Raw genomic sequence first — 13,234 nt, 5'->3', positions numbered from 1 at the left:
TTGAATGTTTCTGATAGAAATAACAGCATTCTCCATGCACTGCAATGTATAAATGGATAAGGGCTATTGATAAGAGCTAGGTAAGTGAGTAATCCATTTGGAGAAGGGGATTGTAAATACACAACATTTCACCCAAACTACAGTCTCCTGTAGGACTAAACCTTGATGTATGCGCATTAGAATGTTTTAATTGTGGCCTATGCCACAGCTTTTCTCAGTTTTATTTTACAAGGTGTATAATGTTAAATATTAGCCACTATCGAGAGTCACCCTCAGTAATACACATACATTTATAACTGTAACTTTAGTTTTCAATTTGTAGCTTACATTTTGCATCATTCCATTCCGTTTACCTTTTTTTCTTCTGTCACATCCGTGCTAGAATTAGTGGATCATATTAAGCTGATGTTGCGCAATGATTTGGGACATGTAGCCTATTTGAATCATTATGGAAATCAGACCACACCTAGCAGGTTAAACCTGAAGACTGGTGCATGGTTCACGGCGTCTTACAGTTTCATGATTAGTGAGAATTAGGGTAGATTTATAGGACTTTCTTCCCACCTTCCAATATTTCATGAATTGAACTTGAAATTGACATCTTTCAGGATCCATCAAACTACTGTATTTTTGATTCATCAATATATTTAATGCGTAAAGTCTCTCCAAACCATTTTTTTGTATGATTTATACTTTACTAACCCTACAATTTGCCTAAATAATCTAATCTCAGCAACAACAAAAAAGAAACTGCCCTTTTCAGGACCCTGTCTTTCAAAGATCATTTGTAAAAATCCAAATATCTTCACAGATCTTCATTGTAAAGGGTTTAAACACAGTTTCCCATGCTTGTTCAATGAACCATTTCCCCATCTGAGAAATAAAGTCAACATTTTTGACTGTCTGTAATGTGGTGTGTAGCAGTGCACGGTGAAGGATTCAACCAGCTTCCTTCATTCAACAAAAATGTTTGTGAAAATCTAGAGGAGAACTCAGACTGAAAATAGGTGTGTTGCTCATTAACAGAAACGTGCTGAGGGAAGCAGAAATGAAACAATAGGTGAACCTTATCAACCCAAACACTTGTTACAGTCAGATGTGGTTCTAGTCAATTCAATGGTGAAGTCAAGGCAAGACAGCTGTGGGAAAAGGATAGACGTTCGTGTAACCGGTCTGTGACTTCATGTTTGAGCAGCTAATTAGGTCAGAACAACGTCTCCAGGAAGTTGTTAGGAGAGTAAGCTCCTACAGGCCTAGTTACGGTAAGGGAAACGGCGGGCCGTAAGTTTGATTTATAATAAAGCTAAATCATTTTCTGCTCTCTCTTGTTCCCATTGGGATTCACTCATTAATTTATAACTTTTTGCACAAGATAGTCACTCACCCACAAGTGGGTCACTTCAAGTGACCTAGTATCAAGAGTAGGAGCATGCAATATTATCCCCAAAAAAGCAGGAGAGTGCTCACCTTCTCTGTAAATCAAATGGGGTTGTGACAGGTTATCAGCTCTGCCAATCACCACAGTAGGAGCTGTGCCCTTACATAGGGGGTGGGGTGATGATATGGGCTCGTGACACAGGAGTGTGATGTCGGCTGACATAGCAGTCCCAATGCTTAGCAAGCTGATGTGAAAGGTCAGAAGCCCTGGTTTATAACAACCTGCTATAGGCATCGGCACGAGGGAGAAGAGATATACAAACCCACTGGGCACAGACATCAATTAAATGTCTATACCATGTTGGTTCAATGTAATTTAATTGAAATTATGTGCAAACAACGTTGATTCAACCTGTGTGCCCCCAGTGGGACAAATATTAGAAACATTAGCCTCGCCCTCGTCAGCATCTGCAAACAACTGTACAGCAACGAGTCAGTCTTTTTGGGTGGCACTCCAGACATACACATAGAAACAAACCCAGTCTACACAGACACAAACAACATATGTGTCATGTTATAATGTTACATAACTTATTTCAAAGTGTCAGACAGAGTCATGTACACAACCTTCCCATAGTTCTTCAGGATCCGACAGACACGCTATGTCCATCGTCTTACCTTAGCCCCAGGCCCAGGCCTACTCAGGTGACACCAGGCTGTGACCCCGGCCCCCTCGTCCCCCTGTCCCTGGGTGCCTGGGCGTGATTTGTGGGGCCTGGGGTCTGGTGCATTGGTCGACAAATCAGGAGGGCCAATCTGTTTGTGGCTGACAGCTTTACATTTCAGGTCCCTGGTCACAGATTACACCCTCCATGACTTATGTCTCCCCCCAACTACTGCTCACCAGACTAGAGCTGACAGGTGTCCATTATAAATGTCCACAAGTTCCCTGTTATTGATCCCACTGAACTTTGTGTGAGTGAGATGCACAACAGACAAATTGCACCCTCTGCTCACTTGCTGTTTAGGGTATAATGGATGTTCAAATAAATCCCGCTGTGTACATAGTTATTGTTTTATACTGAGGTAATTTAAGGCGATTTAAGCCAATAACCTGGTCTCAAACCATTTTGTATTATTCTGTACAGAAATCTGAGACACACCATTTTAACTCAGCAAAAAAGAAATGTCCCGTTTTCAGGACCCTGTCTTTCAAAGATAATTAGTAAAAATCCAAATAACTTCACAGATCTTCATTGTAAAGGGTTTTAACACTGTTTTCCATGCTTGTTCAATGAACCATAAACAATTAATGAACATGCACCTGTGGAATGGTCATTAAGACACTAACAGCTTACAAACGATAGGCAATTAAGGTCACAGTTATGAAAACTTAGGACCCTAAAGAGGCCTTTCTACTGACTCTGAAAAACACCAAAAGAAAGATGCCCAGGGTCCCTGCTCATCTGTGTGAACGTGCCTTAGGCATGCTGCAAGGAGGCATGAGGACTGCAGATGTGGCCAGGGCAATAAATTGCAATGTCCGTACTGTGAGACGCCTAAGACAACGCTACAGGGAGACAAGGCAAGACAGCTGATCATCCTCGCAGTGGCAGACCATGTGTAACAAACCCGCACAGGATCGATACATCCGAACATCACACCTGGGTGACAGGTACATGGTGGCAACAATAACTACCCGAGTTACATCAAGAGCAAACAATCCCTCCATCAGTGCTCAGACTGTCCGCAATAGGCTAAGAGAGGCTGGACTGAGGGCTTATAGGCCTGTTGTAAGGCAGGTTCTCACCAGACATCACCGGCAACAACGTCGCCTGTTGGCACAAACCCACCGTCGCTGGACCAGACAGGACTGGCAAAAAGTGCTCTTCACTGACGAGTCGCAGTTTTGTTCCACCAGGGGTGATGGTCGGATTCGCGTTTATCGTCGAAGGAATGAGCATTACACCGAGGCCTGTACTCTGGAGCGGGATCAATTTGGAAGTGGAGGGTCCGCCATGGTCTGGGGCGGTGTGTCACAGCATCATCGGATTGAGCTTGTTGTCATTACAGTCAATCTCAACGCTGTGCGTTACAGGGAAGACATCCTCCTCCCTCATGTGGTACCCTTCCTGCAGGCTCAACCGGACATGACCCTCCATCATGACAATGCCACCAGCCACATAGCTCATTCTGTGTGTGAATTCCTGCAAGACAGGAATGTCAGTGTTATGTCATGGCCAGCGAAGAGCCCAGATCTCAATCCCATTGAGCACGTCTGGGACCTGTTGGATCGGAGGGTGAGGGCTAGAGCCATTCCCCCCAGACATGTCCGGGAACTCTCAGGTGCCATGGTGGAAGAGTGGGGTAACATCTCATGGCTAGAACTGGCAAATCTGGTGCAGTCCATAAGGAGGAGATGCACTGCAGTATTTAATGCAGCTGGTGGCCACACAAGATACTGACTGTTACTTTTGATTTTGACCCCCCCTTTGTTCAGAGACACATTATTCCATTTCTGTTAGTCACATGTCTGTGGAACATGTCTAGTTATGTTCATACAAATATTTACACATGTTAAGTTTCCTGAAAATAAACGCAGTTGACAGTGAGAGAACGTTTCTTTTTCTGCTGAGTTTACAAAATCAGAGCGTTTTTAAATCTACCAGTTGGTGCTAAATCGGAGATGAAGATGCATAGATAGCATTCTTTCATTGATCATATATTCTGAACACATTCTCTCTATGTAGTCTATTGAGGCTGTGGACAAAATCCTAATTAAAGATACACTATTTTTAAATGAAAGGGATGGCTTAAGATACATTTACTGAAAACCCTATTAAATGAAAACTCTATTAGCCAGAAAATCTGTTGGCCAGCAAGCGGGAGGGTTTTCAGCAGTAGGTAGCCATACCTGCAGAGTGTGAATACCAAATACTGAGAAGTATGTAGGGAAGGCATGTGTAGGAAAGGCGTAAATTCATAAATCGGAATTGCCCCAGACTGCAAAATAAATCAAGAGTTCTAGGACTAACAGATTAGTCGAGTGCAGTATCTAGTCTACAATCATCGGATAGATCACATGATCAATACCATAGAACAAAATATATAATAGTGGAACTCTATGGAATACACACATCATTGAGATATATCTTTAATGAAAAATCATATCAGACACAATCAAAAAACAAATCAAACATGAATGTACACAATATGAAGACATAAACAGTGCATATAGAAAAATACCACTTGCTTATGTTTAGTACCTTTAGGAGTGACTCATATAATCACTCTGGATAAATTGTTTGTAAAGCGTTTCCGTTTATGTGTGAGGGGGATACCACCATGTGAGTGTAAAAGGTAAGAGAAAAAAAATGTTCACATGCAACAAAGACTCTCTTTAGCCCCGTTTATACTTGGTTCTAACATGCATTCCTTGTCCTGATCTAGTCCACAACTTCTGATTGATTTTCAGACAGGTGTAGACGATTAAAATATGCATTGTAATCTGATCTTCCTAACCACCTCTGGAGGTAGTCAGTGACCCGCTGTTACCTTACAAGTGTGGACGGATCCCGCTTTATAAAATTATTGACTTATGACATCAATATGGGTCTTAAAATAAATAAATATAATTTTGAAAGAACAGCTGTCAAACTATTTGCATACAGAGAGGGACCAGGAAATCTCGCCACGATGCGGACAGATATGACACACCTTTCAGACATATTTCTGAAAATGTGGGCACAATCAGAATGTGGACAAAGCAGGGAAAAAAACCACATGTTAGCACCAGGTATAAAAGAGGCTTTTGTGTCTATAAGCTTTGTAAAAATAAATCCTTCAACTAGTCAACTGGTTAAACCTCTCTCCACCACACAAAGTGCCATCAGTCAGTTTATGACAAGCATCCTCACACGTATTGACAGCATTTTGTCCAATATCTAATATAAAAATTAGATATAAACCATTTGAGATATTTACATGTAAAGTAAGACGCCTTTACAGATATTGAAACTAAGAAGGATCTTTGCGTAATCACATATAATGAATAAGTATAACCAGTAGTAGTGATGCTCCTTATGTTGTCTGCTTTTATCCATGAATAAAGGCATTGAGGTGATCGAAGCCACATATACACCCACAGTTGGGTGAAACGGTCCCGATACGTATTATAAATGGTCCACGGGCTCTGTGATGGGCACTTGGGGTTCAACACAGTTCTCCTCCTTCCCCACCCAGTGGATCCCATGGCCGTTCTCTCTGGGGGGGTGTGGGGAGTGCTGACGGTCCAGAGAGGCAAAGGTGGTGAACTGGACCCTCTTCCTCTTGCTGGTGGGCGAATGGATGGACTCGTTGCGGTTCATGGGCTTGGCCCTGACAGAGCCCCCACAGCCCAGAGGAGAGGAGGGGCTGGAGGAGACTAGGCAGCTGGGTCGCCTGGGCAGAGAGGCAGTCTTATCAGACCCAATGTCTATGACTGTGGTGGCGCTTTGGTTGTCCTGCTGGGGAGGACTGCCAGGCACGTTCATCACCAGCTCAGCGTCCGTGCCCAGCCACACCCAGTCGTGCCTGTGCCCCGTGGGCTCCTGGCCATGAGAGGGGGGCTGTTTGTGCCTGAACTTTACCACATAGGAGATGCAGTTCACCAGGAAGACCAGGATGGCCAGACAGAAGACCCCCAGCAGGGCGTACATGCCAATCTCCAGGTCTGAGAGAGGCCGGTTGGACAGCATGTCCTCGCTGCCCATGTCCACCCCCATTGGATCCTGGTCAGGCACCTCCTCTTGATAGGGGTTATTGTAGTTGACCAGGTTACCAGGTGCCTTCACAGTGCTACTGACTGCAACACTACCTATATCTTCAACTAGTCCACTGTCTGTCCCCTCAGCTGTCCTATAGTCACTAGGGCTACTATAATCACTGTCATTGATAGGGCTGGCAGGGCTGTTGAGGGTTCCAGCATTTAAGAAACTTCCTGTTTCAATGACTCCGCCTATACCGCCTTGGCTGTTTCCATCACTGGACACGCCTGGAGCAGAGTCACGCTCGGTGGATTTGGCAGTGGTGGTGACCTTGCGCATGGCACTCTCCTCCCGCTCAGAGGCAGAACTACTGGGCAGGGTCTGCTGGGGCTTCTGCTGCTTCCTCTCACTGTCCACCTCCTCCCCATCGTTCCCATAGTCACTGCTGCTGTCCTTACTTCTGCCACCGCCAACCCCACCTCCACCTCCATTACTGCTGCTGCTGTTGCTGCTGTCAAAGCGCCGGCTGTTGACCTGGAACTTGACCTTGAGGCTGCCACTGCCCACGGCAAGGGTGCTCTTCCGTTTGGACTTCTGGCAGGCCTCACAGATGGCCATCTCCACCCTGACCAGTACTCCCTGTCCCTCACCCTCTGCCACCACTGCAGGCGGGGAGCCCTGCACCGACACCACGCCCTCATCCAGAGAGGTCACCGTCACACGGTAGTAGGCAGGGTTATAGATGTCCAGAGGGGTCATGGAGTCATCGCTGAATTGGACCCAGGAACTAACCACAGCCTCCTGATGAGAACAAATAGCAATATTATTTTTTACTTGAATTGAATATTATTAAACTCTACAGTGCACCGGTGTCTGATCTGACTGACATTCAAGAACATCGTAAACAACACCTGTTTGGGGCTCTGCAGTACTTCCTGTGTGGTTGCCGTGGCGAGGATGGCCCTGTTGCTTCCTGGGCTGAGCTGCAGGGACAGAGCCAGGCCAGTGACCAGCTGCACCCCCAGCTCTGTGATGGTCACTTTGTCATCTACCACTGTCACAGTCTTCTCTGCCAGGATGGAGTCAGACAGCGGGGAGAACACCTGCTCAGGCACAAAACACAGACAGCATTAGATATCCTATCATGTCAATATACAATGTCACATCTCTGGATGAAGGCCCAGTTAAACATTCAGTTAAACAGGCAATCAGCCATGCTTCCAATCAGACCTGATGGTTACCATACCTGGATGGAGGTGCTCCCCACGTCTCGTCCTGACAGCACCCTGCCTGCCTGCAGTCTGGCGATGTGAGGGTCCTCCACCTTGAGGAAGTAACGCACCAGCCTGGTAACGTCCACCTGCCAGTCTGAGCCCAGGAAGTAGGCCTGTGGCTCCCGGGGGTCCGACTGCTCGGCTATAAAGTGTGTGATCACACGCACCAGGGCATGCTGGAACTGTAACATGCAGCCTTTACCCTTCTTATCCTCCTCCTTCTCCTCGCTGTTCCAGCTGAGCCTAGGGAATGAAGAGAAACACTGTATTACGTTACAGCACAGGGCACACCTGTCTCAACACACCCGGGCATGCACGCACACAGACTCTTCCCTGTTAATCTCATCACTGTTTGTCATGGTCATTCTCTTACTCTGTAGATCCAAATAAAAAAATAAAACATTGAAATCGGATCACATTGAGGTATTGTAATACATTAGGTAATGGTATTAAAACACAAGCCTGAGCTCTTTGCAAAGTATTATTTTTGATAAAAATGTAGACTCATTTTAGAGATAAGGCTGCCTTTCAGGCAAGTAGACCTCTATACTGGTCCCTTTACCCACTGTACCTACAGTATGTACGTACACTAGTATGTACAGTGGGTGAAGGTTTTACTGTGTGACAGGAATGGGGGGTGGCTGTTGTGTGGGTCCTACTGTACCTCTTGGTGGTGATGATGGGCACTCTCCACCCCTTGATCTGGCTGAGCTCTGTGTCAGACACCTCGATCTGGAGGGGCAGCCGTGGGATCCACACGTTCATCTCCAGCTGAGCACTCAGGTAGCTGTAGGTGAAGTTCACCATCATCCCCACCTTGCCCTTCATCTCCTTCCCATTCACAAACACATAGTCACACCTGTCTGACACCTGGACACAGGAGGAGCAGAAAAAAGAACAATAGCTAAATCATCAAAACAGGTCTAACCAAAAACATACATTTCCTGTCATATGATATTCATGGGTAAATACTCAGTGGAGTAAAGTACTTAAGTAAAAATACTTTAAAGTACTACTGAAGTAGTACTGTACTTTACTTTACTATTCATATTTTTGGCAACTTTTACTTCACTACATTCCCAAAGGAAAATAATGTACTTTTTACTCAATACATTTTCCCTGACACCTAAAAGTATTCATTACATTTTGACAGGAAGATTGTCCAAATCACACACTTATCAAGAGAACATTCACACTAAATTCAAAGCACAGGTCATAACAAGATATAACATTGCAAATGTATGTTAATTCAATAACACACTGTGCTATATTGGACATCAAAACACACAGAAAACACATTCATTACATTTTAATTTAATGTAACCTTGGCGAGTAGTTTCTGTCAGCCCATTGAGAAATCTCATGTGCTTTTTGAAACCCTGGAAGACATCGTGCAGAGTCGGCTTGGTTCTATCAACATCCCTTGCTTTAATCAATTGGATAATTTACGGAGCATTGAAATACAGTTGTCATTGGCTCCCGTAAGTGCTCAGGGTAGCAGAAAAAAAGATCAGTGACTTTGACAGACGGCTCAAGGAGGAATGCAAATGGCAGAGATTGCTTATCTATCTATTCATGAATTTAGCAATTAGAAGATGTACTGTCAGAGTAATGTCCTGTTGGTTGTGGGGGGTCCTGTGACATCCTGTGACAATAATTAGCTTGCACTCATTAACTAAAATGGTGTTCTGGTTAAATGACTCTACCCCGATTCAACATGGAGAATTGAGTTGGAAAGGGAGTAAAAAGGTTCTGCAGCTACCTCATCTAATCAAGCACTTATGTTACATTAGGGCCCACAATGCAGTTATGCAAAGTTATGAACAACTGTCCGTGCTATTATGCACTGATCTTTTTTCAATGAGATCATCAAGAGTTTTCATCCAGGCGGTAGACGAGGTCAGACAATCATCCTTAATCTGAGAGCATCTGTTCAGCCTGAGGCTCCCAGGTAAGAGTCCTCGTCCTCTCATCTCCAAAATACGCCATTTAGTTAACGCTCATTGAGTCACAAACCATTCCATATTAACATGTTAACATGGCAACATAATCAAATCATTTCCCAAAAATATTTAATATACACTACATTACCATAGGAATGTGGACACCTGCTCATCGAACATCTCATTCCAAAATCATGGACATTAATATGGAGTTGATACCCCCTTTGCGGCCATAACAGCCTCGACTCTTCTGGGAAGGCTTTCCACTAGATGTTGGAAGATTGAAAGCAAGTCCCTGAAGCATTCAGCCACAGGAGCATTAGTGAGGTTGGGCACTGATGTTGGGAGATTAGGCCTGTTTCACAGTTGGCATTCCAATTCACCCGAAAGGTTTTTGATGGAGTTGAGGTCAGGGCTCTGTGCAGACCAGTCAAGTTCTTCCACACTGATCTCGACAAACTATTTCTATATAGACCTCGCTTTGTGCACAGGGGCATTGTTATGCTGAAACAGGAAAGGGCCTTCCCAAACTGTTGCCACAAAGTCGGTTGACAAAGAATCGTCTAGAATGTCATTGTGTGCTGTAACATTAAGATTTCCCTTCACTGGAACTAAGACACCTAGCCCAAACCATTAAAAACATCCCCAGACCATTATTCCTCCTCCACCAAACTTTACAGTGGGCCCTATGCATCCGGGCAGGTAGCATTCTCCTGGCATCTGCCAAACCTAGATTCGTCAATCAGACTGCCAGATGGTGAAGCGTAATTCATCACTCCAGAGAACGCGTTTCCATTGCTCCAGAGTTCAGTGGCGGTGAGCTTTACACCACTCCAGCTGACGCTTGGCATTGTGCATGGTGATCTTAGGCTTGTGTGCGGTTGCTCGGCTATGGAGACCCATTTCATGAAATTCCCGAAGCACAGTCCTTGTGCTGATGTTGCTTCCAGAGGCAGTTTGGAACTCGGTAGTGAGTGTTGCAACAGAGGACAGGCAATTTTTGGGCACTACGCACCTCAGCACTCAGTTGTCAAATTCTGTGAGCTTGTGTGGCCTACCACTTCACAACTGAGCCGTTGTTGCTCCTGGACATTTCCACTTCACAATAACAATTACAATTGACCAGGGCAGCTCTAGCAAGGCAGAAATTTGACCAACTGACTTGTTGGAAAGGTGGCATCCTATGGCGGTGCCACGTTGAAAGTCACTGAGCTCCTCAGTACCGGCCATTCTACTGCCAATGTTTGTCTATGGAGATTGCATGGCTGTGTGCTTGATTTTATACAACTGTCAGCAACAGGTGTGGCTGAAATAGCCAAATCCACTAATAGTTTTGTATATATAGTGTATATAATAATATATGCCATTTAGCAGACACTTTTATCCGCTTTTATTCACAGTCATGCGTACATACAATTGAAGTACAGTGGTCCAGGGAATCAAGCTTTCTATCCTCCCGAGTGTCGCAGCGGTCTAAGACACTGCATCTCAGTGCTAAGAGGTGTCACTGCAGTCCCTGGTTCGAATCCAGGCTGCATCACATCCAGCCATGATTGAGAGGATGGTGCACACTTGGTCTGTGTTGGCTGGGGTAGGCTGTCGTTGTAAATAAAAATGTGTTCTTCACTGACTTGCCTACTAAAATAAAGGTTAAATAAAAAAACTAAAATCCTGACGTTGCAAGTGCCATGCTCTACCAACTGAGCTACAGAGGATAATTTTATATCGATGTTGAGTTTTGCAGTGCAGAGCCAAGTCTCCTGCAAGGCTCCAAAGACACAATCTCAACATGGAGCACAGAGTATAACTCAGTGTTGTACCGTGTCTGAAAGTTACGTTTCATTGGATGTTACTGATAAATGTTTGTGAGTCGAGTGAAAGATGCAAATGAAATTCATCTTGTTGACCTGAAAGAGAAATGATCTCACTCTCCCTTGATACTGAGTGAAGTGAAGAAAGACAAATGACAGTGTGTGAAGTGATGAAAGACAAGTGGCATAGCAGTGAAAATATCTCTCTTTTAGGTCAACAAAATTAATTTAATCTTTCTCTCGACTCACAAACATTTATCAGTAACTGTGCTGACAGGGTGGATACCAACTGCATGGATTAGTGATCTTCCAAATAACCATCAAAGGTTGCAGTGAGTATACTGTATTCATGACACAAGATCCTAAAAATGTACAGAGAATAGAATTTTATTAATAGCCATTTGTCATTGTGCTTGATTTTGATATTTGATGTGCCAGATTAATCTTAATCTCATTGTTTTTCACAAAAGTACCCATTACTCTCTTCACACATAACTGACAAGGCAAATGTTTCCATACTTATTAAAAGCCTCTTTATCATCACAGATTTGACCTTGTTTTGGCATTTCAGCCCAGAATTATTTTTTATGGAATAAAGCCTTGCCATTTATCATCTGTAGATCTCATACTTTTTTTCACTTGCATCATAAGAGCAAAGATATCTGAGTAGAGCCGCTAAACGAAGAAGCTTAGGGCAAATTTTGCGACTCAAACTTACTGATATCTGATCAGCAAACAAACACACACAGCTTGGGGGGTAATTTATTTAAATGCATGAACAGTGATTTACATTCTGTTGTCACTATCATAATCCCACTGATCTCATATCTAAAACATTACATTATATTACACAACAGACACTACACATTTCCAGTGGTCATGTACTAATGGATCTCCTAAAATACAGAATAACAATAAAGAAATGTGTCTTGGATAAGCATTTGTTATATTGTATAATTATACTTATACTGGCCGAATGGCTGTAATAACAAAGTGACATTGTGCAACAATAACAAAAAGGAATATGAGTTGTTTTTCCTTTGTTTCCCTGTCATTTCCTGTTATGTGTCCATTTCAGCAGCTGATTGGCTTGATGGAGGACATCCCTGGAGTGCCACTCACTCTTCGTTTTCTGATGTGGTAGAGAGAATGTGGAGAGGTGACTTTGGTACAACTTCTTTGCCTTTAGCAGTCTCTCCTCCCCTCTTACAACAACACTAAATGGCCCTCCTGTCTCATTGGAGCCAGACAGGAAAAACATACATCCAGCACTATACTCCCTCCTAACCACAGTCAAAACAGTCTTGTCTTCATATGACCTCAAATCACCTCCTTGGTGATTGGACATGATTGTTCACACCACAGACCTGCAAAGTACCTGTCATGGCACTGACACCTGTACAAAAAGGTCCCTATAGGAGAACCCTTTGAAGAACCCTTTTGTGTTCCATGTAGAACCCTTTCCACAGAGGGTTCTACATGGAACCCAAACGTGTTCTTCCTGGAACCAAAAATGTTCTATGAGGACAGCCAAAGAACCCCTTTGGAACCATTTTTTCTAAGAGTGTTTGTACAGTAAAGTTGCTTTCAGTGAAAGAAATGAAGGTGAATGTTAGAGTAGCCCCAAAACCTCTGTGTTGCAATGCTCTGTGTTTAGCAACTCTCAGTCTGACATCTTCATGTCTACACGTTGAAGAAACACACTCTCACTTTCTTATTTGTGTGTGTTAAAGTACCAAGTACTTCCACCACTAAGATGAGGTTTTCAAACACATACACCTTCTACACAACTGTAAATGCTAGGTACCACTGTGGCATCAAGTGGCAGGCAGCCTGCTGTACAGTACCTTCAGGATGTCCTCATCAGTGGAGCTGCAGTCGGTGAAGTCTGAGACATCAGTGACTGACCCATCCTCCTCCACAGCCACGGTCCTGACAGGCATCACCACCTTCTTCCCAGTTAGCACAGCCGTGTTCAGGATCGCTGAGTCCTAAAGGGAACACATCATCAGTCTGGCTATACACTAAGTGTACAAAACATTAGGAACACCTTCCTAATAGTGAGTTGCACCCCAGAACACCTC

General features: G+C 44.0%; 1 protein-coding gene across 1 annotated transcript in view; it reads right to left on the bottom strand.

The window, feature by feature from the left end:
• Positions 1-4,515: 4,515 nt before the first annotated feature.
• The window catches only part of LOC109873540 (transmembrane protein 132D), a 46,928-nt gene continuing 38,209 nt past the window's right edge, over positions 4,516-13,234 (bottom strand). The window contains exons 5-9 of the mRNA XM_020465203.2: positions 12,998-13,141; positions 8,061-8,266; positions 7,369-7,639; positions 7,034-7,225; positions 4,516-6,923 (exon numbers count right to left, since the gene is read on the bottom strand). Coding sequence (XP_020320792.1) covers positions 5,550-6,923; positions 7,034-7,225; positions 7,369-7,639; positions 8,061-8,266; positions 12,998-13,141 — 2,187 coding nt within the window. The 3' untranslated portion in view covers positions 4,516-5,549. The remainder of the gene's footprint in view (positions 6,924-7,033; positions 7,226-7,368; positions 7,640-8,060; positions 8,267-12,997; positions 13,142-13,234) is intronic.

This window comes from Oncorhynchus kisutch, linkage group LG3 (assembly GCF_002021735.2).
Source record: "Oncorhynchus kisutch isolate 150728-3 linkage group LG3, Okis_V2, whole genome shotgun sequence".
Lineage (NCBI taxonomy): Eukaryota > Metazoa > Chordata > Actinopteri > Salmoniformes > Salmonidae > Oncorhynchus > Oncorhynchus kisutch.
This window is presented reverse-complemented; position numbering and strand designations above follow the sequence as displayed.